The sequence below is a fragment of the Xenopus laevis genome, chromosome 6S (genome assembly GCF_017654675.1).
Source record: "Xenopus laevis strain J_2021 chromosome 6S, Xenopus_laevis_v10.1, whole genome shotgun sequence".
Classification (NCBI taxonomy): Eukaryota; Metazoa; Chordata; class Amphibia; order Anura; family Pipidae; genus Xenopus; species Xenopus laevis.
In genome coordinates, this window is record NC_054382.1 from 33,478,813 (window position 1) to 33,505,977 (window position 27,165).

A 27,165-nucleotide genomic window follows, 5' to 3' on the forward strand; every position below is an offset into this window, starting at 1 on the left:
TAAAAGGTCCCATACCTGTACAATTTTTCTTGTTTTGTCCAAGCATTTTAAAGAAGGATTCCATATACCAGAGCCTATGATTAAGTGTTTATGACAAAAAACATGTAAAGCTGTTGACAGAATAAACTCTTCTCACTTTCAACTTATTGCCTGGTAGAAGTTTGCCTTTACGGAGTGCCTGCTCCAAAAGGTTTTTCGATTCCATATACTGTTGAGGTTGCTATTAGCTTCTTCAAATCAAAGAGTAGTCAGGGTTTAGGACATTTTTAGATAGAGAGAAAGCTAGGACAGACAACTGCCATGCTAGTTGTGATGGAGTGAAACTACAATTATCAGCATACAATAATGGCTGAATTTCAGAAGCAAAAACTGAAATTGCTGCTTATATCTGAACATATGTTCGTGGTAAGCATCAATCAAATGAAAGTTGGTCTGTTGAGTTGGGTTCTGCAAAGTGCTGCAGCATCGGAGGAAGGCTATCAAATGAATACACAAAAGAGAACTAGCTGGACTTGCCAAGAAGAAACGTAAGCTCTAACTCAGGCAACTACCCACAGATTTCTGCACCAATGTTTAAGGAACTAATCTTAAAACTGAATGTTCAGAGCACATTTATCTAACCTGAGCTTGAGGGTTATCAGGGGGTGATCAAACCTGTAGTTCAGAATCTGAAAGGAGACAGGGAGAGCAGCCATGTTTTCCAAAAGATGTATGCATTCTAATAGGTAAGAACAGGAATATTTGCTTTCAAGTGAAATATATTGGGCCAGCATATACTAGAGAACATAGTTTGCTATAAGACCATGGTAGGTCAAGGTTAGAGAACTGTATCTTCAACACAGAGATTGTTGTGTATTAGATTTATATACGGTCCGTACGAGCACTGGACAGAATGTAATGCCTTTTACCACAGTACAGGACAGTCTATTTTAGCAAATCCTGGATCTTTTCTAAGCTGCCAGTAGGTCCCATTTGTCACCCATGAATCATCACTAGTTTTCCTGTCAAGAAAAAAAGACAGATTTGTTAATGACGCAAAATAAAAGATTTGAAAGCCAAAAGATTTAAATGGGTTTGTAAAAAAAAAAAAAAAAAAAATCCATCTTTGCTACTCAACATTCTATATTGTTTTTGGCTTATACTGAAACACTATTTTAACTGTTATTTAAATTATTCACATAGCAAGGAGTGCTTGCTTAGAAAACATTAAGTTAGGACCAACAAGACTAATTTCTCCATAAACATATAGGCTTGAATTTACTATATTGCTGTATTGAAATTTGACAAGATTTAGAATTTCTAAAACATTTGCATTCCAGTTGACCGGTTTCTATTTTGGGGGCAATTAAAAATATACAGTAAAGTAATGTTTTGTTTTTTTTTAATAAATAAATACAGAGCTCTTATTCCCAGAACAAAGCTTAACTTCCCATATCAGAAATGTGATCTCATAAATCCACGTGGGCAGTCACCACAGTCTAAAACTTTGTAACATTAATATAATTCCAAAGAACCACGCTAGATCTATCCATACAAGATCATAGACGTTGCCTATGGTCTTTATAGATATTTGGTCTGGATTTTTTCGTTCCATACCATATATACTTAATTCCAAAACTTACTGAAATACTTAAACATGGATTCCTGTAAATATCTCCTGAAATGATAAAACCTTAAAATGTCCTCAAACTGTAATCATATAGAGATGCCATGTGTCAGGGAGAGTCAATATGAATGATATTGAGATGCACAAATATTATATGAATAGCTGAAGCGAGTTGGATTTATGGGATAACAAGTAAAGTTGTTCTGAGATGGGAAAACCCAACTTTTTCTTCACACTATTTATTACCAAAAATATGACTTAATCAGTGCTTGTATTTACTTACTATTGTAAGAATTTGGCATGTTTTTTGCTCCAATCCATTTAGTTCAGAAATGTTCTGTGTCGTAAGATAATTCATATTACACAGTGTGTAGCAACTGACATGCCACAGCCTAATCTACTGATAAGATTAAAGAGAATTACAAACACTCGAATGCAAACTGTACCGGAAAAATCGAGGTTGATGCTCCAAACTGTTCTCTTCTAAGACTTTCCTCCTTTCCCTCTGCAGTTGTTCTATTCTTTCTTTTTGCATTTCGGCTGCATCAGTATTTCCTTCTTCAAGGTATCTGTTATAGCAATAATAATATTGTAAATGTGTATGAGGCTACTTAACAGTGTATCTGAAAATCCAAACTCCCCTATTATAGGAGTAGTTTTCATTATACTCTGGAGACAGACCTAGAATTTCCAGATTTACTCAGATAACAAAAACAGAGGTAGGAGAGCATCAAAATGACATGCCATTAATTTCCAGCACTGTTATGACACTGTACCTTAGAATTTATACAATACTCAAATAGGTGGCAGGGTATTGGAAGATGATAGAAGAAGATAGAAAAATATAAACAACCGTGATGTTGATCTTGTTATGTACTGAAGATGGCCTTTTTACATTGAAGTAGTTTCAAAATAGTTGATTAGGCCATATCTCCAATTAGGTCTTGTCTCATGGAGCCAGGGTAGAACAGATTGCATTGGGTCATCTAAATATTCCCCTTAATAATTCTCATTCCTATTGGTAGTTAATGATGTAGAGGGTAAGTCAGTGTCAAGTTGCTCAGATTCAGGGCTTCACGCTGTTTGGAGGCTCTCATCTCCGAATAGGATTTAAGTTGCTCAAATCTGAGCAGCAGTGTTGAAAAAGGAGCCCCACTAAGTTTAGTCAAACCCTGATAAGTGGGCTGTTTTTTCAGTTTTACAGGGATTAAAGCTTTTGCAAAGTCTAGCATCAAAGAAATTATTGCCCATATTTGTTTTAAATTTACTGTATCTAGTACTGTTTTCCAGTGTGTGTTGAAGCCTGGGCAACTGTGGAAAACATGAGTTAAAGTTCAATCTCTAATTTGTCAGAGTCTTGCAATATATAGTGCATTGTTCATGTTTTCACCATTTACATTCTGCAATGCTAATTCTTAACTCTTTCTCCCACTGAATCCAACCCCTAATTAGCATATGCAAATTAGAGTACGGAAGGGTTAAAACGAGTGGTGCAGGGGAATAAACTTGCAACTTCCTTGCTTGTGTGACGAAAAGTCATTTGACTAAGGATTTGATTTGACCAGGCATCTGGCTGAAAAAGCCCAAATTCTGAAACAAATCATGGATTTAGTGAAGTTGTGATACGTTTAATGATGCAAGTTATTCATTGGTAATGGGATCTAGTCTGGTTGTGCTTAGGGGAAATAATTATGGATCAGATGTCCATTTCGTCTACATTTAAAGCTACCTAGGTTAGTGATAGTTTGATCTATTGCTATGTCTTTGGGACACTACTTATACAGAATGGGCTTACTCCATTATAGGTTAAATGTATCTTCCTTTACAATAATTAAGATGTTTTTGGTTGATGTGCAAGTACCACTGTTTTCCTTTGCAAAAAATACTTCACAAAAACGTAACTTCACTAACAGATCACTATAATATATTAGGAGTTTGGGATATTTTATGGAAAAAAATTACCTCTGATCAGGTCTAAATCGAGTGTCCGTACTTGGCAGAAAACATTTAATCTTTGGGTCTATTTCATTCAGCTGAAAAGCATATTTTGTGAATCCATAATAAAGCTCTGAGTCCTTAGGCATTGGATCTAAGATAGAGAGCAAGACAACATTAATTTACAAAATACAAGAAAAGCAAAAAAATTGGTTCACCATAACAAAAAAAAAGGAAGAATGACTGGGGTCTTGAGCCGAGCCATGCCCCCAACCTGCCCTTACTGCAACCAGTGAAACAAATATAAACCCTTTCCAATTTCTGATAGATCCCATTTTTGTGGTCTGTAAATCTGGACTATCCAGCCTAAATGACAAAACTGGGGAAATATGGGCAACATCTAGCATCATCTAATAGGCCAAGGCCTTCAGGTGATCTATATGGAATAGAGACTGTGCTGTAACTACTCTCAATTCCTTCCCAATTCCCTCATAAAAGTACAGAGAAGGGCCATAAGCAAATCAAATTTTCAGGTTGGACAGATCAACTTGATTCAATAGGACCCAAGTGAAAAGCAAATCAGCATCTACTGAAGCCAAAGGCAATCTTATATTTTAATTCTGCAATCCTACTGAAATTAGTCATGTCTATAGTAATACATAACAAACACATTCTTTAAAAAAAAGCTTTAAAAATGTATTATGTGAGTTTTCTGGTTTACTGGATATGAGGGAACACACTTCTAGCTGTATAAGAAAGAACCTACTTGCTCTCCAGATGCAGGTGGGTGCAGAGGAAGAACCATAAAATATACTTTCATGCCATTTGCCAAAGAGGCGATGTACCACTTTGCCGTTTCGGTCCATGATGGTCCCTTCAATTTCATGCACATTTGGATTCCAGTATTTAGCCTATCGTAGAAGAAAAAAAATCAGACAAACCTAAGCTGTTGTCTATCATTCACAGGAGCATTCCATAAAGAATGTGGTCAACTAGATGAAAATTAATAGGCCTTATGAACAAGGGCGAGTTTTTTGCTGCCTGAGGCAGCTCCTGCGATGCAGCCCCCTCGCTCCCCAGTGCTTACTTTTTTTGCTTAGGAGTGGGTCCAGGGGGTGCAATTGTGCTCTCTGCACTAGAAGAGCCGACTTTCCAGTTTAATGACAGAAAATATGGCTCTTAAAGTTACCAGGAGCGGCTTTTTTGCTGCCCCTGGTAACTAGGGAGCTACTGCCGCCTGAGGAGAGTTTCTCAACTCACCTCATGACAGCAGCGCTCTTGCATCTGGATCAAAAGCAAGATCAAGCAATAAATCCATTTTACAGGTATGAGATCCGTTATCTGGAAACCCGATATACAGAAAACTCAGAAATACGGAGAGGCCATCTACATTTTATCCTAATAATCCAATTTTTTTTTTTAAAAAAAACTTTAATTTTTCTCTGTAATAATAAAACAGTACCCTGTACTTGATCCAAGCTACAATATAATCAATAGTAAACTTAATGTATGAAAATATCCATTATCTGGAAAACGCCAGGTCCCGAGCATTTTAGATAACAGGTCCCATACCTGTATATGCTTGTGCATACCCTGTCTTGTTTGCTAAGACTTAATCCAGCTCAGTATGGTCACAATAGAATACATTTCAAACAATAGATTCTTGTATTAAAAAACATTTCTCACAGTCTGCATGAGGGAAGGGAGTGGACAAGAGTTTATAGCAGCAAGAAACCTACTGTATCTGAATTCTAAACCAAAAAATAGTATGCTACCTAGGAGCCTAAAAATGGACTTTGATTTGATTGTCATTTTAATCTATTGTATATAGAAGGAATTACATAGGAAATATGCAATAACTTTTTAGTGGGTGCAAACATATGAATTGCACACATTAATGTGTATATGACCGATGTGTTAATTGGTTATGATGTTTGATATAACCATGTGTACACATCTCCCTGAGAAAACAGAGTGAAGGCTCACATTAAATGTTCTAGAGGAGTGCACCATTATTCTGTTGCGGGACTCAAAGACTGCTTACATTTGTAGATAGTGGAGAAACTGGCTCCATGATTTGTTGTCTTGTGCTGAACCTTTTCTTATGAAATATCAATTATGAATATGAATAAGAGAGGGCCTGAATAGAAAAATGAGTAATAAAAAAGTAGCCTCAGATTTTTAGATAGGGTCAGTGACCCCCATTTGAACTGGAAAGTCAGAAAATATAATTAAACTATATATAAAACAAACCAGTGAATTCTCTCTACTGATTGGTTGCTATGAGTTACTAGACAAGTAAACTTCAGACAATTTACTATGGCCAAGTGGATTATTCAGTGGAAAAATGCTAATCAATAGTCACAATAATATGTATTTCATAACAAGTGCAATTCTCAAGCTGGCATGTATTTTGTCTCGCACAAAGTGTGTTTAAACAGTTCCACTGATGTCCTCTTACTACTTCAGTGTTGCGGATATAACATGGCTATACTTGCCACTTTTTTTTATTACAATGGGAACATATGTAAAACAGAAACATAAGCCAAGGATTTACTAGTAAATGGTACCACAAATGCAAAGAAAAAGGGAGTTAGCTGAAATACCTTCAAAAAGTTTACTTTACAATGGCAGATATCACTGTTGATGTTTTTGATAATGATTTCACCATAATGCTCTATCCACCGCTGCCCACTTAGAATGTTATGGATGCAAGAGGTCACCTTGTTCCACTGATAATGGTCCCCAAACCTGAAACACAAAAAAAGAAAAAGGTTTTCCATTGATCTCTTAAAGCATGGGCAAAACATACCATACAGAACCACTTTTCCACTGTTCAAATATATTCTTCTATTATTCTTTTTAATCCAGTTCCCTTACCAATCAGTTATTTATTTATTTTTTTATATATTCATATATTCACTATTTTTACAACTCTGGACAAATGTATACAACATACAAATGCAAACTACATATCAAATGTATGTAACTCAAACATTTATAGCATGTAGGCCAATTATCTGTGCAATATATAAGTAAATAACGGTGCATGACACAGCAGAGCAGGACCTGTAAGCAACAGACAAGGATTATGTGTTTGTTTAGTGAACATTGATTATAAACCCATTACCATAGGCAGGTCTGGTAGCTGCTAGCTTCCAATCATAATTCAATAAAGGAAGAGTAACACCAAAAAATTAAAGCTTTTTACAGTAATTCATTTATAATGTACATTTTTGCTTCATAAACACTACTATAGTTTATATAAACAAGCTGCTGTGTAGCCATGGGGGCATAAAAAACTCAGTTTTACATAGCAGATAACAGATAAACTCAGTAGAATACATTGGGAACTTTTCTGTTATCTACTATCTAACCTGTGCCTTTTCTCCTTTTTTTCAAACTGAATGGCTGCCCCCATGGCTACACAGCAGCTTGTTTATATAAACTATAATAGTGTTTCTGAAGCAAAAGCATCAGTTTTACCAGAGCATCATATTTTAATTACTTTAAACCAATTTAATTTGTTGGTGTTACTGTTCCTATAAGAGACACACACAGTCCTACTTTATACAGGGCACCTATATAAATCTCTGTTGTAGAGCTATACTCTAAAATGAATGACATTTGACCCTCGTCATATCATCTTGAAAAAGGTGTTACAGAAATTGGTTACCCTAAGATCTTCTGACATCATCTATCATTACTTTAGGTAACCTGTACAGTGATGAAGTAGAAATCGGAGTCAAACACAATTGAAAAATATTAAGCCAAAGGATTGTCTTCCTGTAGTATGACCTTTTGTAGCAGCATTTATACCCCCTAAATTAATCTGAAAAAAATGATCATAGAGGTACACAATATAACCTGATGTATGGAAAAGCCTTCATCTATCTGGGAACAAAAAATGAGTTTTACAGATCTGTCCAGCATTAATATACATTTAGTTAATGTAAAATAAATAACAGTGGGACTTACCTGGGTAAGATCAAATGTGTTGTACCAATTTGGACAATTTCCATAGACTTTCCCCAAAACTTATTTTTCCACCTCATATCTGCAGTGATACAAAATCAAATTTATCAAACTGGATTAATTAATTCAAATAAATTAATTTCTGCAAAATCCAAGGTTTTTCAACTCCGAGTATTATGCTTACAATGCTGTAGCGGAGAACAAAAAGTGAAATATAAATTCAGGACACTATCATAAAGACATTTTTTTTCTGGCAGAAAACAAAAACAGAAAGGTGGGAGTAAAATGCTAATAGAGAAAAGTATGAATGGTTTAATATAGCAGAAATGGAAAAAGCATACACTGTTAAGTAGGTATGCCCAATCGGTGGCCCTCCCTTTGATACTGAACGATGTTGGGGAGCTGATGTGGGGTGCTTGATGTAGTTTGGACAGCTTTAGGCTGGAGATCTCTGAGAACTAAAAGTAAATACATGAAGGATCCCCAGCCCTTAAAAGCAGTACTTGGGCTACTCAGAATATACATCATTAGCAAGATGCTATAGATTGGAGGGGCCTGTATTTTCAAAATAGGTAAGGTCAAGATATAATGCATTGGCATATTTATTAAAATTTCATATGCCTTTATAACGACATCCAGTATTTTGCAGTGTTATTGGTTAGTGGATCGGAAATGATTAGAAACAAAGCTTTTTAAATCAAGCAAGGTTTTACATTGCCTTTTACATATCTACCATGCTCTATATAGCCCCTTGCATTTGCTCTGCATAGAGTGCTATTTTTCTTCTCCGCAGTTAAAATGAATTACCCAAATTAATCCGTATAGGAACTGTAACTTGATTTCTACTAGACATGCTGACTGGGAAGTACCATATGGAGACAGACAGACTCACGCACAATTGACATATTTTAAGAAATGTCCGATAACTGTCCAAACTATACAATAAAACCTGATTACCTTGGAAGAAGACAAAATTTTCTGATTCAGCATGACAAGCGGATATGGGTGGGTGGTGGCTCACCTGCAGGAAATAAAACAAAAGGTCTCCTTTATCATCTTAAGTGTTAACAGCTGCCAATATTCCCATCCCTAATATGTGCAACAGCACAATCACAGCAGAATATTGCACTACCTGTTGGAAGGCATGTTCATGTTGGTTTCTCTGGCCTACCCACCTGCTTCAGGAGAGATTAGGGCTTAATATGTTTTAAAGGGGAGCATTCCTGCCTGGGATAGTGACCAACTAGGGAATTCCCTTTTTCCCCAAATATTATTCATGAAGAAGAAAAGGGAATATACCATTGAAATGAGGATGCTACCACTCCCACAGGATGAATACTAAGGGGCCCATTTACTAACAGTTGAATTTTGTTTTTTCCCACAAGTTTTTAAAAATTTGTGGTTTTCCTATATTTCTAAGAAGCTCTAAAAACTTGAGATTTATTAAGTGTAAAAAAACTACAAAAATCTCTAAGGCAAGACTTCGCCAATAAGGAGTTGTCGCGGTAATGTAGAAGTCAATGGGAGCTGTGCTTATGTGACTGAACCACTTTAAATCAATTCAGACTTAGATGCTTACAGATTTTTTTTTTCCGCTAAAAGGTTTCGGAGGTATTTGGATTTTTAAATCACATCGTTCAGATTTTTTTAAAAATTTTTTATTCACACTTTTTAAAACCAGTAAAATCCGACCTTTAATAAATAAAGCATCTGCATTATTGTTAGGAAGGTGTCAGTTTCCTTTAACTATCTAATAATGGGTATTATTTTGAGTTCATCTCACTTTGTATTCAATACAATACACAGTACAGCAGAGTAATTCTCTCTGAGTGATCCAATTTTATCAAAAAACTATTTAACTGGACTTTTTTTCTGATACATTTTCTTGTCTATTCCATACATTTTTCAAAATGGAAGTAAATCTGATTTTAGGTTTAGAATTTTGCAAGCTTAGTTCTGATGCTAGACATCACTGACAGTTGTGCAAACCAGCAACTGCTTCGGTATCTTTTGTGTTAAAGAACTGAAGCAAAGTTTTCTTATTAGGGGGCTTAGAAGATGCAAACATACTATATTTAACTAATACAGTCATTACACATTTCTGTAAAGCAAAAACATTACTCCTCTGAATACTTCAACTTATTAGAGAATGGCCAGATTGCTTTCATTGGCTAACACACTCTTGGGCACTTTACCTGCTCTGATATAAACCTGAAGCCTTGGTCTTCTTTGTTACATTCATAAGTCTCTCCTAGAACAGGGTTGAAAGGCTTGCTGCCTGATCTGTAGAAGCTTGAAGCATAGGCAGATACTGCAAATGTAGCAACATAAACCTATGGAAATAAAACCAAATGTATTTTAAAATGGGATCTGTACTCAATATGAGGAATCTTTGGCGAGACTCTACTTTTGAGATTAAGGAGGAAACCACCAAAAAATTTTAAAAATACACAAATACTTTGCATAGTGAAAGAATATGTAATTCTAAGAACCTTTCCAATATTTATTAAACTACTCAAAGAAGTTGATCTGTTCCCATACTGTCCCAATACAACCATAGAATGCTCTGCCATAGCAGGTAAACACCAGAGCAAGCAAACCATAGCTTGAGTTTACTTTTCATGTGGGGCTTTGTACTGAAAAAAACCTCTGAATCCATTATTTTACCTGAATGTCTATTGAAATGAAGGAAAACATTGGAAGTTTTAAAGTACAAAAGGCACACAATCTTCACCATATGCTTATCTCTTAGTTTTTCTATAAATGTTATTTATATTAAGCTTTGGAAATGGTGCAACACTTTCAATACCTAAGAAAGGTATTGATCATACAGGCTCTCTTTGGCATCTTCTTTCTTTTCCTAGGGATCCCTTGGTGCTGGTCTGTGCACATAGAGAGTAGATTCTCAACTCAACATTAAGGGGCAGATTTATCAAGGGTCAAAGTGAATTTGAGGGAATTTTCAAAGAAAAAAAATTCAAAATTCGAAGTAATTTTTTGGATACTTCAACCATCAAATAGGATACTACGACTTTGAATTTACTTCGAATTCGATTCGAAGTAAAATAGTTCAAATATTCGATAATCGAATTACTGTCTCTTTAAAAAAAACTTTGACTTCAATACGTTGCCAAATTAAACCTGCCAAAGTGCGATGTTAGCCTATGGGGACCTTTTACAACCATTTTCTAAGTCTTTACATATCGAAGTAAAATCGTTCGATGGCAAAATTCGGTGAAAAATACTTCGACTTCGATATTCAAAGTATTTTAATTCGATGGTCTAATTTCGAAGTATTTTACACTTCGAAATTCGACCCTTGATAAATCTGCCCCTAACTCAGCACAGGGCCAGAGACAGGAAAGAAAAGAGGGGATCCACAAATGGAGCACCAATGTCTGAGATAACTGATCAAAATCACTGGGGAGTGCCTAGCAAATTGGGATTCCCAGAGATTAACCCTCTTGTTGTTCTTTTCATAAATTACACTGATTATTCAGGCAAACGAAAGGGTCATGTTTACTTTGCATGTCAAACATTCCACCAAACACTTCCAGCTTGCTGCCTTTGGACACCCCTGTCTAAAACAGTTTTTTGGTGAAGTCTCCTAACCAGCAGAACTTTCCATGATATGACCATCATGAAAAGGCCAATATTGGGCTAATTCGATCATTTGGCCCAATGAGACCTTCAAACCTGCCCAATCGACATCTGGCCAATTAATAATCAGATATTGGTCAAGTAATTCCATCGGAGGACCAACCAATTGGATCACAATGAAGATATAGGCAGTTGTGGCAAGGACTGCATCAATGAGCCAAAGTGGTTCTTGTCTTGAGGGGATTTTCAAACCTGTCCAATCAACATCTAGAAGATTTTCAGCCAGATAGTGGTCGGGTAGACCTGTCAGAGGGAACCATATGTGTGTCTATAAGCTGCTCGCTTGGTACACAGCAGATTTTATTGTCCTGTGTATGGCCACCTTTAATCCATAATCACAATAATAAGAAAGGGTCTTTAAAGGGATCCTGTCATGGGAAAACATGTTTTTTTCAGAACGCATCAGTTAATAGTGCTACTCCAGCAGAATTCTGCACTGAAATCCATTTCTCAAAAGAGCAAACAGATTTTTTTATATTCAATTTTGAAATCTGACATGGGGCTAGACATTTTGTCAATTTCCCAGCTGCCCCTGGTCATGTGACTTGTGTCTGCACTTTAGGAGAGAACTGCTTTCTGGCAGGCTGCTGTTTTTCCTTCTCAATGTAACTGAATGTGTCTCAGTGAGACATGGGTTTTTACTATTGAGTGTTGTTCTACCAGGCAGCTGTTATCTTGTGTTAGGGAGCCGTTATCTGGTTACCTTCCCATTGTTCTATTGTTTGGCTGCTGGGAGGGGGAAAGGGAGGGGTGATATCACTCCAACTTGCAGTACAGCAGTAAAGAGTGATTGAAGTTTATCAGAGCACAAGTCACATGATTTGGGTCAGCTGGGAAATTGACAAAATGTCTAGCCCCATGTCAGATTTCAAAATTGAATATAAAAAAATATGTTTGCTCTTTTGAGAAATGGATTTCAGTGCAGAATTCAGCTGGAGCAGCACTATTAACTGATTCATTTTGATTTTTTTTTCCCCCATAACAGTATCCCTTTAATGTTCTCATTTACTACACTACCAGGTACAGCTTTGATTTTTCTTCTCTTTTGGTATAATACTGCAATTGGGATAAGATGACCAGAAGATGAATACTGATGCCAAGAGATTTATAAAGTTTCAGTTTTGTTGAGGATATTGGACTGGTAATTTAGTTCAGCTTTGTTTGCACTTTTATAATGTGCCACTGTACACATGTAAGAAACATTGTAGCATTTGTTTTTATTTAGTACCAACAAAAAACCGACACCTTCATTTGTCCAGTTCTGGGACAATCAGAAAAAAAACAATGGTATTCAACAAGGGTAGATCACCTGTAAATTAATTTAGTATAAGGTAGACAGTAGACAGCGATATTCTGAGACAATTAGCAACTGGTCTTCAATTTTAATGTGTTTTTTTTTAAGTTTAGTTTTATACTTAGCAGCTCTCCAGTGAGGTATTTCAGCAGTTATCTGGTTGCTAGCATCTTATTTATCCTAGCAACCCGACAGTGGTGTGAATGAAAGGCTTGAAGATAAATAGGAGAGGGCTGAATACAATAATAAAACATAATAATATAACCCCACAGAGTATAGTGTTTTGACTGCAGACCCCTTTTGGAAGCTGGAAAGAAGCAGAAGGGGAAGGCAAATAATTCAAAAACTATACAAAAGAATGAAGACCAATTGCTAAATTGCTAGAAACAGAACACTCTGTAACATACTAAAACGTTAACTTAAAGGTGGACCACTCCGCTCAGTACATTGTATTTTAAATATATAAAACAACAGTAATTTTCAGTGGTAAAATAAAAAGTGTCATATAATAAAAGACACAAGGGGGTTATTTAATAAATGGTCAATATTACTGCTTATCGAATCACCTATAACAACCTATCACCAGGTAGCATTTACAGATCAGCTGTTTAAAAAATAAACATCTGTTGGTTTTTAGAGGTTAGCAAAAGTGGACAAAGTTATGACTTTTATTTATTACATTATCCTGCAAGTTTAGTCTACCCATATGCAGTAACCTATACAATCAATCAGCAAGAAACAATTATTGTTATGGTTTCCTGTGTAAAAGCAAACATCGTATTTGTTTCTGTGGGTTACTGCACCTGGGCAAACATTTTTGCTTGTTTTACGTATGGGGGTTTATGTTTTTATACCATTCGCTCAAATGGATCCTGAGTTTGTGCTGCCTTGTCCAGCAAACTGCTGTATTCCAGTTCTTCACAAAGCCGCTGCAGTGTGTTCAGGGGCTCGTTCAGCTGCACAGGCATGGATACTCTGGAGAGGTCTTTACCAATGTTGTTCCGAAGAATGTTCCACAAACTTATGTTGCCTGTGTTCGGACATGTAGCCGGAAGACTGGTTCTGTGCTTGTAGGAACCATCCACTGTTATTACAGAGCCACCATCTTGTTAAAAGAAAATGGCAGGCTATAAGCATACATGCGTAGATTCATAAGTCCTTTAATGTGAATTTAAAAAAACAACATTATAGATGGGGCACACTTTGTATGACATTTTCAACAAACTGAAATCGGTCTTGGATTTACTGAGGCTTTGTTTACAAGAATAATAGCCAGCAGAGAACCTCTGATACAGAAATTTCAGTGAAAGAATGGAAGTGTATTAACAACAAGCCAATGAGGTCTGCAATGTTTTGGAAGATAGTTCAGTTGTTCCCTTCTGTGCCCCTATGTTGCAGGTCTATGAATGGTCAAAAGTGACAAAAAGATGTACTACAACAACATATTTATCGAATATTTTCTCTTATAATGCCCAAGAGCTAGCAGGATCATCATTTTAATCAGCTGGGTGAGCTTCAAATTACTGCAGTGATCTTGGCTTTTCCTTAGTGTTTTGTAGACTGGTTAAGGGGGAATTCACAAAAGTGGTGATATTGAGACAATAAAAGTGGCGATAAAAATGTCAGATTTCCCACCAAATTCACAAACCTCAATCTCCACTTTTGTGAATTTGTCTTTTAAACAGACACTTTTCAGATTTTGTCTTTTGCACGACATTTTAAATACATTATTTATTTCTTATTTCTAAATCTGCCTGTTTGTGTAATTCCAATACCGTAACAATATATAAGGATCTACAAGAAATCCAAGAAATGCTATTTTGCATAATATAGGGAGTTGTATCAGAAATATGTTTTATTATCTTAGGTTAAGTGTCTAATTGCTGCTAAAACTGAAAAAATGGATGGGAGGCTTTACTTTTCCTTTAGATAATATATTCACTCAAATTGCTAATATTGCCTAATTCATTAAGCTAAAACTAGTAGAATAATGCAAGTATGACTTAAAAACTTTTTACATATCAAATTGTACACTAATTTTGTTTAATCAGTGTTTCACCTATAGGGTTAGACAGAAACTTGTGCCCTGACTATAAGATGCATATCTCTATTAATATGCTAATTATTTCCCAATGGGGCACCTACAAGAGGTTGAAATGAAGATTGGGTGAAGCAAATCAGAGCAAGTTATCTTAGAATTGATCTGACACATGGGGAAGAGTTATAATGAGCCTTACTCCATTTTTAAAATGTTGGGAGAAAATTACGTTTTTGCACCATTTTTATGTCGTTTGAAAGACAAATTCTGTCTGTAAACTGTCTTTCTTTCACTAAAATATTAAAAGTGTCAGCTGAGATGGAATTTAGGCGATTTCTATTTGTGAATATGGAGAAAGTATTTAACTCCAATTTACTATCACTTTTACTCCAAAAATGGGCTCTCTCTACTTATGTGAATTCCCCCCTAAGAAGACTCCTAAGTAGGTAAAGGGCATGAATAGCTAGGTTGTCAAATCTACAGCTATGAAATGGAGCGGGATCACCATCACATACTTAATGATTGTCTTTCGCTGTCAATATCATTGCTCAGGTTGTCCTCTGAAGCGTTATCACTTATGTCACTGATGTACGAGTCATCCTCTGACACCTATTGAATAAAAAAAGATAACAAAAGACAAACATTAAATTACACAGTGAATAGTGACAGACAGCTGTGTTGAATATTGTCCAAATGCACCTGGTTCAGGGAGATAATCGCTTTTATCAAGTTAAAGAATAAGCCTGCATTTGACCAGCACTGTTGCATCAATACGCTATGTAAAGGAGTATTTTATAAAAAAAACCTTACCATTTGTACTAGTTCAGTGCAGCCTTTGACATGATACATAGCAGAAAACCATTTTGTCAGTTACACTGAATTATGAATGAAGGCAGCAAAGACATTTGATATTCATTAAAACATAAAAGGCCTCTCACCTCATTTTCAGAGGAGCTCGAGGACAGCAACACTTCCTGAGCATCATAGAACTCTGTAAGGGAATCTGTGATTGACAAGCGGCTCTCGTTCGACAACTGATGAACCAGAGTCTTTCCTTCCTCACATAAACTGTCCTGTTAATCAGACATTCACAGAGTATAATGCAGCTATAGTAGAGTGCCACAAATGAAGCTACAGTATTAGCTATTTTAGCAGGTTTAAATAAGCATCAGCTTTAAAACAGTACAGGAATATAAAATGAAATGGGTTACTTTTACTATGTAAAGTATGGGAACCAAATATGTTGGTGTGAGGTTTATGTTCTCTGCAAGTAGGTCAAGTCCCCAGGCAACTCGATTCTTCTGTGTAGAAAGAGCTAAATAATGTGTAAAATATTTTTTTTTTTAAAAAAAACTTGAGAGGTAACAAGTTTATCATGCAACTGCAAGCCTCACTTTATAGCTACCATTACATTCACTACAAAAACTTTAATGTTATTACATTTTTTACCAGCCAGCCTGACTTTCAAAGATGGCCAATACTTTGGTAGGCAATCATCACTGATATTCAAAATATTATGAATTAATACTAAGTATATACACATGCACATTCCTACTTTCACAGTATTTACGTGACATCGAAGAAGCATGTTTAGAATGCTAGTCAGGGCTTTTTTTGGATAGCTATGTATGTGTTCAAATGCATGTAATCACCCAAAGACACAAATAATGAACAGTAAGGCATAATCAAACACTCCTTATATAAAATGCTGTGCCTCTCTATCCTTTTTTAGCACTTTTTTTTTCAGTTATGGCATCCCCATGAGAATGGATTCATTTGCCATTTTACACAATCCATGCATAGTCACCAAACTCAAAACCTGTCACCTCTAGTCAAATTATACTTCTCATGCCATGATAGGATAATTGTGGCTTAAAGGAGAATTCAACTCTAACGTTAAAAAAAAAACAAACAAACAAAAAAAAAAACCTACCCCCTACCCTACATAGACTCCCCTCAGCCTAAGTGTTCCCCCGGACAAATGCCCCTAACGTTTTGCTTATTCCTTGGTGCAGATTCAGGCGTCGGAGTTTAGATTCAGGCATCAGAGTTTACGGGCGCCATCTACTTCTCTTTGGAAATCTTCGGAATGAGACTGATGTGGCGGCACATGCGCAAAACTAAAGAGAATTGCCAAAGCGCCGGTCTCATTTCGAAGGATCCTGATGAAGGGTGGGTGAAAACCCCCCCGAAACGTTGATCTACTTGTGGTGAAAAATAAATGGGAAAGCTCCCCACCTGCAACAAAAATGGTGCTACCCTCTTCCATTCTGCTTTTATTACAATGATTGACATGTGCTGACCGTAGAGAGTTTTGCACCATCAAGCAGGAATTGGCATAGGAAAGGCGAGTGAGGTGTGGAGATTTTTATGTCTGTTCTATTATGTTAGACATCCAGTCACTCCAGCCTTTAATCATTACATTTTTGGCTAACCAACTATATTAGAAACATTTTTTATTTTGCACAGTTTACCCAGTTTTTACTTTTATACTGAACAATTCCTTTAAACCTAATGAGATTTAAAGACAATTCCGATTTCCTACTTGGATTATTCTGTTTTTTCCTTTTTAATAGAAAACTTTTACTCACTGCAGTTTCTCCAATAGAGGTCAGTATGGCATTACTGGTGAAAGGTTTGCAACAATTCAATGACCGGCAGGCACCACTCCGGTCAAGCAAATAGTGAAATACAGGAGCCAAAATTAAAGCATAAAAATAAAATGTTTCTTTATTATTACATTATATCTAAAAGATAAAGCCTGGCTTGCTTGATGGATGTCCGGGAGTGGTGCCTGCCTGTCATTGAATTGCTGTGAATTTCTCCCCTTTGCTGAAGGTTTGGGGCATGAGCACCCAGACTTAACTGGGAAAGCTTATCGTGATGATCCTATTGATTCTTGCTTTTCATGACTATCCAGTGAAATGAAAGGTTTGCAAGCCAAACAATCACCCCCTCCTTATTTGCTCATCAGACATACAAAGCATTCATGTACACCTGTTAAAGGCTAGGTTTAAAGCTTCCAAAATCACTTTCTTCAGTAAATATAAATAGGTTAAGTTCAGGGGGGAGGGGGTAGTCATTTCACTCTTAAGCTTCATTGAAGTAAATGTGTTACCTAACCAACTATTAACTAGTAAAACAGACTGCTTAAAGGGCTTTGGACTATGTTAAATATTTCACCTGAAAATTGAGACAGGGGAATGACAAACCTGAAAATAAATTTACCTACTACATCACAGATATTTGTAAGATGGGCATAATTTATTAGTACTATACCTTATAAACAAAGGTTGAATAAATAAGTGTTGCGTTAACTGAAAACATTACATCATTCTGCGCCCATTTTCCAGTATGCATATAATTATTTAGGGCATAGTCATATGCTAGTAATAAAACAGCCTACTTTGCCTAAAAGGTAGTCTGTGCATATTAGCATGTATATAGAAGATCTGATGATCTCTCACTCTGTAGGTAGCAGGAAAATTACTATTAAGAATCAGTAAGAAAAGAGTTGCTGAACCCTACAGGATGTAGCATTTTGTGTGGGCATTTTTCAAATGTGTGATTTTGCTTTCCAAATGATAACATTAATTACCCAGACAGTGTGACAGAGATCTTGGAACATCTACACTGTCCAGCTTCATTCTGAAAGAAAATACCAGGGTCTAGCAAAATGTTGCTTGCTATACGTATGCAGGTAGAAATCTATAGGCATTCGGTTGCATCCAAACATTTGTGCCCTTTAAATACTACTGAACAAATAAATGTTACATCTTACCGAGGATAATGCATTCTTTAGGCCAGCAATTGGAGCAGACAGGGAAGAATCATGTTCTAGAAACTGCTTCAGTTTTTCCCTCTCCGAGAAGACTGTATTATAAGCTGATTTCAATGAGAAATAAACTGTGAAGCAAGAGGAAGGGAATTATTCATTAGAAACATTAATTTATTCTAAGAAGATGCAAACAATTCTGAAAAGTATACGGCTCATGCCACTTGTAGCATCTTCTCCATCGATGTGCATCTGCTAGCAGGGAAATGCCATGGAGAAAGTGCCCTGTGCAAGAAAGATTGCTAAAGAGGAGTACTATGTTACATATAAAAACGGAACAAATGCTTTATATCGGTTTAACTGAAGACAATTCTAATTGAGGGCACAAAAGGGCCATGCAGTTTGTATTATACCAGCAGGGCATATACACTTTAATTATGTTCTCCGTTATACTTTAAAGCACTAAAACCCAACTTTTTTTATTTTTTTTTTTTTATAAATGTGACAGTTACATTCAGTGAAGTAATAGTACAAAGAGGGGAGGAACAAAAACAATGAAATAAATATACATAATTACAAAGCCATAAGCTGATATACAGGAGAACGGAAGTCCCAGTCTGTAAAGGGTGGCCATACACAAGCAGATTCGGATCCTTTAGACCAGTGATCCCCAACCAGTAGCTCGTGAGCAACATGTTGCTCTCCAACCCCTTGGATGTTGCTCTCGGTGTCCTCAAAGCAGGTGCTGATTTTTGAATTCCAGGCTTGGAAGCAATTTTTAGTTGCATAAAAACTAAGTATAGTGCCAAGTAGAGCCTCTTGTAGGCTGCAATTCCACATAGGGGCTACCAAATAGCCAAGCACAGTCCTTATTTGGCACCCCAAGGGACTTTTTCGTGCTTGTGTTGCTCCCCAACTCTTTTTACATTTGAATGTGGCTCACGGGTAAAAAAGGTTGGGGACCCCTGCTTTAGACCAACGTGATTGAGGACCATATAGGCTAGTTGATGCGGTCCTTGTCATGGCGGTGCCCATTCCCATAGTTGTAAGCTGATTGTTTAGCCCTGGGGTCGAAGGATTGGATTAGTGTGATATTGACCTGCCTTTGGTGGGCAAATTAGGAGAAAGATACACTCATTTGGTGTCCAAACAAGCAGATCATCTAGTGTATGGCCACCTAGAATACAGTTTGCAGATGCTTTCAAAGGACAAGAAAGGTATAATCACCATTTACTCTTTTTTTCACATCTTCTCTAATTTCCAGTCTGGACTGACATGCACAGGAGAGTGTCAAATAAGTTGAAAAGCCTGAAGGCACATGGCCATAGTCTGAGCCTGGTGTTAGAATGTTTGTGGATATGTTAAAAAGGGACTTATCGGGCCTTTTGAACTGGCCATATATGGCCATATGATATATATATATATGGCCATATGATATATATATATGGCCATATGATATATATATATATATATATATATATATATATATATATATATATATATATATATATAGATAGATAGATAGATAGATAGATAGATAGATAGATAGATAGATATATTAATCTGAGGGTTCCTCCAATTACTGTGCTTTGTTTTTATGGGATAGAGTATTTGAACATGAGCGGTATATAAATAAAGTCTGTATTACAGTTTATGGTTCTGGTGCTTATAATCAAATACTATGCAAATATTTTTAATAGGGGAGTTGTAGTTCATCTTCAGTGTTGATTTAGAGTATAAAATATACTTTGAAGGAAAAAGAATGCTTTTCACTCTTCTACTTCTGGGCCCAAACCACAGAGAAGAACAAATAAGATTGGAATGTTGTTCTCGTACAGAAGATCGCATGGGCTGGTATAGTTTTTAGCAAACGGTAGCACCAGCCCAGGGTCTTATGTAAACAATTACAATCATTGAGGTTATCGAAAATGTGGCACCACCCAGTGATTATAGCTTTCCTTCTCCTTTAATCTTTTGGAGATGCACCATTTAAAGTAATAACTTTAACGAGTAGGAAAGCTACCAAAGCAGTTTATTGCCAATAGATAAACCACACTAGTGCAAGCTAGAGTTATTCTGTATAATGCTTTACCAAACAGCTCTAGAAGTTCTCTCCGTTTGTTTAGGATAGCAGCTGCCCTATTAGCTTGGTGTGACATCACTTCCTGCCTGAGTCTCTCCCTGCTCGCTCATAGCTCTGGGCTCAGATTACAGCTATATCTCCTTTAAAAGAGCAACAGACATCATGAGCTCAATGAACAGGAATTGGGTTATAACTACTTTGTCTATTGCTTAATGAATAGCTATTGTATGTACATACATTCATTGTATATTGACCTTGAACTGATAAACATTATATAATCAGAAGAAAAAGTATATTCAGAAGAAAAATTATATTGTAGCCACAATGGTAGCCATTTAAGTTAATAAAGAGCTTTAAGGCTGACATTTACATAGCAAATGCTGGCAAATGTTGGTTCTGTACATTACCATAATTACCAACAGATGCAGTTGAACAAAAAGATTGCATAAAAATGTGAGGAACTAAAGCTTTTTTTAACACAATCGCTTCATTTCAGGGGCTCAAAAGTAATTGGACAAAAAAACTGAAAATAAAATGTAAATTTCTAATACTTGATTGAAAACCCTTTGCTGGCAATGACAGCCTGAAGTCTTGAACTCACGGACATCACCAGATTCTGGGTTTCCTCCTTTTTAATGCTCTGCCAGGCCTTTACTGCAGCGGATTTTAGTTGCTGGATACCTCGTGCTGGATGAGCGCTGGTTTCCTTTCGCAACTCTGAATTGGCTGTTTATTTGTGAACCTTTCTGTCCGAAGTTTAGTCTTCAACAAATAAAATGCAGCTCAATTGGGTTCAGATCAGGTGACTGACTTCGCGATTCACGAATATTCCACTTCTTTGCTTTAATAAACTCCTCGGTTGCTTTGGCTGTATGTTTTGGGCCATTGTCCATCTGTATTATGAAACGACTCCCAATCAATTTGACTGCATTTAGCTGGATTTGACCAGACAGCATGTCTCTGAACACCTCAGAATTCATTCGGCTGCTTCTGTCCTGTGCGACATCATGGATAAACAGTGTCCCAGTGCCAAGCCCAAGCCATCACACTGCCTCCGCCATTTAATAGAGATGTGGTATGCTTTGGATCATGAGCTGTTCCACGCCTTCTCCACACATTCTGGTAGAGGTTGATCTTGGTTTCATCTGTCCAAAGAATGTTTTTCCAGAACTGTGCTGGCTTTTTTAGATTTTTATTAGCAAATTCAAATCTAGCCTTTCTATTCTTGATGCTTATGAGTGGCCTCTGTATTTACTTTCATGCAGTCTTCTCTTTATGGTAGACTTGGATAACGATACGCCTACCTCCTGGAGAGTGTTGTTCACTGTTTGGCTGTTGTGAAGGGGTTTCTCTTCACCATGGAAATGATTCTGCAATCATCCTCCCCCTCAAATCAACTCCAGGGCATTTATCTGCTTCATTAATAATGACATAACGAAAGGAATTGCCCACACCTGCCCATGAAATAGCCTTTGAGCCAGTGTCCAATTACTTTTGAGCCCCTGAAATGAAGTGATTGTTTTAAAAAAAGGCTTTAGTTCCTCACATTTTTATTCAATCTTTTTGTTCAACCCACTGAATTAAAGCTGAAAGTCTGCAGTTCAACTGCATCTGAATTGTTTCATTTAAAATTAATTGTAGTAATGTACAGAAACAAAATTAGAAAAAAAGTTGTCTGTCCAAATATTTATGGACCTAACTGTATGTTGTGTAATACAGTAGTCTTAGCTCTCATACAGGAAAAGAACTAGGGCTGAAATGCCATTTAGAGCTTTACCGAATTACATGATTAAAAAAAAAAACTCTATGGCATTAGTGGCCGTTTAGGGTAATGTTTAGAGGAGATGGGTTAGTTACTTTACTTTTCTCATTTAAGACTCCTGAACGATGAATTGCCCCCCTGTCTGATTAACCTCAGGTACAAAACTGAGGAAAGGGATGAGTTTGTTTATACAGAGCTCATTTTTTACAAACTCTCTATATTGCCAATGGAGGAAGGGGTGGCATCAAGGGTAAAATCATTATCATAATAATCATTTACATATAGCCCATCATCAAGTGACGTAGGGCTGTACAAGTATATAAAAAGCAGGGGACATAAAATTAAACTAAATTGTTTACAGAATTGAAGAGGATTAGAGGCATCAGATAGCAACAGTTTACAATGTAAAGGTCTTGACTAAGTATTTAATCTGCCTGTATATGCATATTTGAGTAACTTCATTTTCTTTAACCTTTTACACTTTTAATTCCACTACACTGTTCAGCTTAGATAAGGGTAGAGAAACAGTGGGTCTTTTTTTCCCCTAAAAACTATAACATCTAGAAGGTGCTTCAAGGTCAGTATTTCCCTGAAGAAATTTGAAGAAATTAGGTCAATAAAATAGATTTTCTATAAAACCACAGCCTAAATAAATTGGCAGCCATTTAATGAAGACAGGAATGGAAATGAGCACACTCAGACACAAGGCAATTTTCATTGACAAGATTAAAAAATGATAATTTGGTTGGTGCTGGGACTTTTTTTTTTTTTTATCTAGTGAGAAAGACAAAGTTAAAATGTAAGTACTCAGTACTTTTTTAAAACATCTTAATACTAAATATCTATGTAGAATTTGCTTTCTTATCATAAGGCAAGGGAGCAGCCTATCAGCGTTGCACTGGGGGGCCCAGGGCCCACAGGGTCACAGGCTCAGGGGCCCCCCACACCGCCCGGGCCACCGAGCCGCAAAGTCCAATCTGCCTGTAAACCACCTTCCCGGCATGCTGCATGTGCGCACATGCATTTTGCCAGCTTGACCGGGGTCTGGGAGGTAATGAGGAAGTGCAGGAAGCAGGTGGGCGCTGTGTGTATATGCATGAATACCTTATACAGGCACATCTGGGAGGTGGTGCAGGGAGCGGGTCTGGGCCAGCAGGACCCAAAAGAGCCAGGGCCCACCGGGTTTTTTCCCTCCCACCGGCCCAGTCCGACCAGGCACTCTATAAAAAAGCCAAAAGCCTAGGTGCTTGTTTGTTTAGAAAAGTAAACAGAATAAAATTAAAAAATTCTGCACCCAGCAAAAAGTGGTTTATTTAGTGTTTAGTATTGGGTGGTATGGAGCACTCCTGGAAACAAACGTTTATGGCCTGAGTGTCCTAAGATTACAGCAATATATAAAGCACCCTTGGTTCTTGTAAAACAAAGTAATTCAAGTTTTATCACTGTGAAGGACCCAAGAGTGTGCAACAGCACTAGCTGAATTTATGAGCCAGATTCTTCTGAAATAGCAGCTTGTAGAAGACATTGTTAGCATAGCAGGGGAACATGATTAGGTTACCTCATAAAGATAATGAGCCAATATCAGTGGGAAAAAAAAAAAAGACACGGATATGTTATGCACTCCCTTTTAAAAAAAAGCTATAAATAATGTTTGCACAATGTTTTGACATCTTACTTATAGCGCACAATTTTATTTTCAGAACAGCGCTAAATAAGCCACTTATTTTTTTATAGAAATAGCACTCACACAGGTTAATATTTTTTTGGCTTGGCAGAGATTATCTTTAGAGCACATACACAGTCTCACCTTTATTTGCAATATGACACAGATTGTCTTGCATCTTGGTGAACTCCGAATTTTCTAAACCACCAGAGTATTGCTTTTCTTCTGCGTAATCTATTGTTGATAAATTTGGGTTGGATGCATGCAGTCTCATAACCCCTGAAGGAACCTGCACGTAATAACACGCTTTGTGAAAATTAACAGAAAAGTAAAACTCTTCCCAATACTGCAATGCCATTTTATTAAGAGATCTGGCAGTGTACACTAATTACTGTTATATGAATTTACTTATCACATTAACTAAAAAAATACAAAAACACAACCCCCTAGAACAGATGAATACCCATTGAGAAGGCAGCCAAAAACAATGCCAAAGTAATGAAATTAAATTTTGTTACATATTTACCTGTAAGGATCCCTTGGAATCTTTATTCAATCCTTTTGATCTCCACTTTCTCCTGTGTATCCCTTTTTCTTTCTTAGGGCTTTCAATGGTACCAAGCTATTAAAATAATAAAAAGTTATTGATATATTCAATCATTATGAGTTGCTGTTCATGCATGTAAAAAGCTAAGTTTTAATTACAGAATCATACCATTAACAACTAGATATTTTTTGATAATGCATTATATTTACCGTACCTTATTACAAAATCAACTTACCATGAGAAAGTTAAAATGATTGGATTATTGAAGTCTCCAGCAATACCAAAGGAAGCTATTATAACAGTGTGGCCTGTGTGAGTAATTCTCAGTCCATGGAGAGATCTCAAGCACAGACAATTAAGACAAGACTGGAAGGCATATAAGGAAACAGGGAGCACAGGGAAAAGTCGAAAGCATAGTACATTATTGATCTGCAGAGAGATCTGTGCCCTTGTCCTTTAGTTAGAAAGACCGTATTCCTCTTGTGAATGCTAATGGGTCATCATCGCACTTTTCTTTCTTTTTTTTTTTAAAGGTAAGTTTTATTTTCTTTTTTAACACACATCAATCATACATACAACAGATAAGTACATACGCAGACTAATCCATACAAAGTTGAAAAAGTGGATATAAGGCACAAGCTGTCACCAAGCATAATACAATAAAGTAAAGTAAAGTCTCAACTGAGACTCACTACAAAGACCACTGCACTTTTTTACTGTTTTTTTCTGATCAAGAAAGGCAATAAGAAGCTTGTTTTTTTCCCCTTTTCTTAGCAACGCTTAGGGGCCGATTCACTAACTTCGAGTGAAGGATTCGAAGGTAAAAAACTTCGAATTTTGAAGTTTTTTTTGGGCTACTTCGACCTTCGACTACAACTTCGAATTGAACTATTGAATTGAAGTATTCTTTAAAAAAAACTTCGACTCCCTAGTTCGCCATCTAAAAGCTACCGAAGTCAATGTTAGCCTATGGGGAAGGTCCCCATAGGCTTGGCTAACTTTTTTTGATCGAAGGATATTCCTTCGATCGTTGGATTAAAATCCTTCAAATCGTTCGATTCGAAGGATTTTATCGTTCGATCGAAGGAATTATACTCGATATTCGACCCATAGTGAATCAGCCCCTTAGTAACAATGTTATCTCATACAACTTCTGGGTTTTGAACACATGAATGATTTGTGTCATACATTGCCACTGTTTGTACAATCAGCTCCATTATGTTTGTCAAATCTGTGCAAATTTATACAGGTATGGGACCGGTTATCCAGAATGCTAAGGACCTGGGGTTTTCCAGATAACAGATCTTTCCTTTAATTTGGATCTTCATACCTTAAGTCTACTAGAAAATCATGTAAACATTAAATACACCCAATAGGCTGGTTTTGACTCCAATTTTTAATATCTTAATTATATCTTAATTGGGATCAAGTACAAACTATTGTTTTATTATTACAGAGAAAAGGCTAATTATTTTTAAAAATTTATAGATTATTTGGATAAAATAGAGTCTATAGGAGATGACCATTCTGTAATTCGGAGCTTTCTGGATAACGGATCCCATATCTGTATTACAAAAAATCTAAAAACTTACACCACAACCCTCGAATTCAGGCATGGGTGTCTTTACAGAGTAGAGATGGAAATCTGTACCCTTTGGCTTTAAACTGTAAGGGGATTATATATTCAAGTGTTGCAAAGCAAACAACAGATCTGCTTAAAATTTCCCAGCATTTAGCTCCCAGGCATCTTAAAGGAATATTAACACAAAAAAAAGAGAAGCATTTTAAAGTATTTAAATAAAATGTACTGTTGTCCCGCATTGGTTAAAGATGTGCTTGCATTCCAAAGACTATTGTAGTTTATTTAAATAGGCTGCTGTGTTCGCAAAGGGGCAGCCATTACAAGGAAAAAAGGCACAGGATACTTAGCAGATATCAGATACGCTCTATAATAGAATACAGTGGTATTCCACAGACTGCAACGGTTATCGGCTATGTAATCCTAAGCCTTGAATGGATGTCACCATGGCTACACAGCAGCTTGTCTGTATGAACTATAGTATTGTTCCTGAAGCAAACACTTCACTTTTACTAGTACATAGAAACAGTACATTTTTTTACATTATAAATGCATTAATACACTTTCATTTTTTTGATGTTACTGTTCCTTTAAAGAAAAACTATGCCCCCAAAATGAATACTTAAGTAACAGATACTGTAGTTTATTTCAAATTAAGTGGCATATTAAAGAATCTTACCAAACTGATATATATATATATTTTTAAGTAACCTATGACTAAGGGATAACTCCCGAAACGCGTTAAGTTTTCCAGCAGGAACTCCAATAAACCCCATTTTCAGAAGTGCCGTCTGCCTTTCGAGTCTTTGTCGTACTTACAGTGGGGACACTGTTTGACTGTGCACCTGATCTGAGGGGAGAGCGGTGAGCATGTGCGGTCCTTATTCGCTTTTCTATTCATATATATATTTTTAAGTAAATATTGCCCTTTAACATCTCTTGCCTTGAACCACCATTTTGTGATGGTCTCTGTGCTGCCTCTGAGATCAACTGACCAGAAATACTACAGCTCTGTTCCAGGAAGAAGTGTGAACGCAAAAGACAGAATTCTGTCTGTTAATTGGCTCATGTGACCTAACATGTACAGTGTGGGTTCAGCCAGTTCAGTCATGATGCTTACGTCCAAAAAACCAGATAATACAAATAACGTATAATACGTAAGATAATACAACACTGTAGTGTTAAATAAAACACAAATTTTGCAGCAATATACTGCGTTGGATTGAAGTTCATCACACCTCTCGTTAT

At 36.6% G+C, this 27,165-nt stretch overlaps 1 protein-coding gene across 5 annotated transcripts in view; it reads right to left on the reverse strand.

Annotated features, from left to right (window-relative positions):
- Window positions 1-596: 596 nt before the first annotated feature.
- The window catches only part of osbpl3.S (oxysterol binding protein like 3 S homeolog), an 83,763-nt gene continuing 57,194 nt past the window's right edge, over window positions 597-27,165 (reverse strand). For all 5 annotated transcript variants that reach the window (XM_041567505.1, XM_018269230.2, XM_018269233.2 and 2 more), the window contains 14 exons: window positions 24,318-24,413; window positions 23,936-24,080; window positions 18,290-18,414; window positions 15,447-15,581; window positions 15,024-15,117; window positions 13,325-13,575; window positions 9,712-9,849; window positions 8,474-8,537; window positions 7,520-7,598; window positions 6,148-6,292; window positions 4,308-4,452; window positions 3,569-3,695; window positions 2,053-2,175; window positions 597-1,001 (listed from right to left, as the gene is read on the reverse strand). In XM_041567505.1, coding sequence (XP_041423439.1) covers window positions 905-1,001; window positions 2,053-2,175; window positions 3,569-3,695; window positions 4,308-4,452; window positions 6,148-6,292; window positions 7,520-7,598; window positions 8,474-8,537; window positions 9,712-9,849; window positions 13,325-13,575; window positions 15,024-15,117; window positions 15,447-15,581; window positions 18,290-18,414; window positions 23,936-24,080; window positions 24,318-24,413 — 1,764 coding nt within the window. In that variant the 3' untranslated portion in view covers window positions 597-904. The remainder of the gene's footprint in view (window positions 1,002-2,052; window positions 2,176-3,568; window positions 3,696-4,307; window positions 4,453-6,147; window positions 6,293-7,519; window positions 7,599-8,473; window positions 8,538-9,711; window positions 9,850-13,324; window positions 13,576-15,023; window positions 15,118-15,446; window positions 15,582-18,289; window positions 18,415-23,935; window positions 24,081-24,317; window positions 24,414-27,165) is intronic.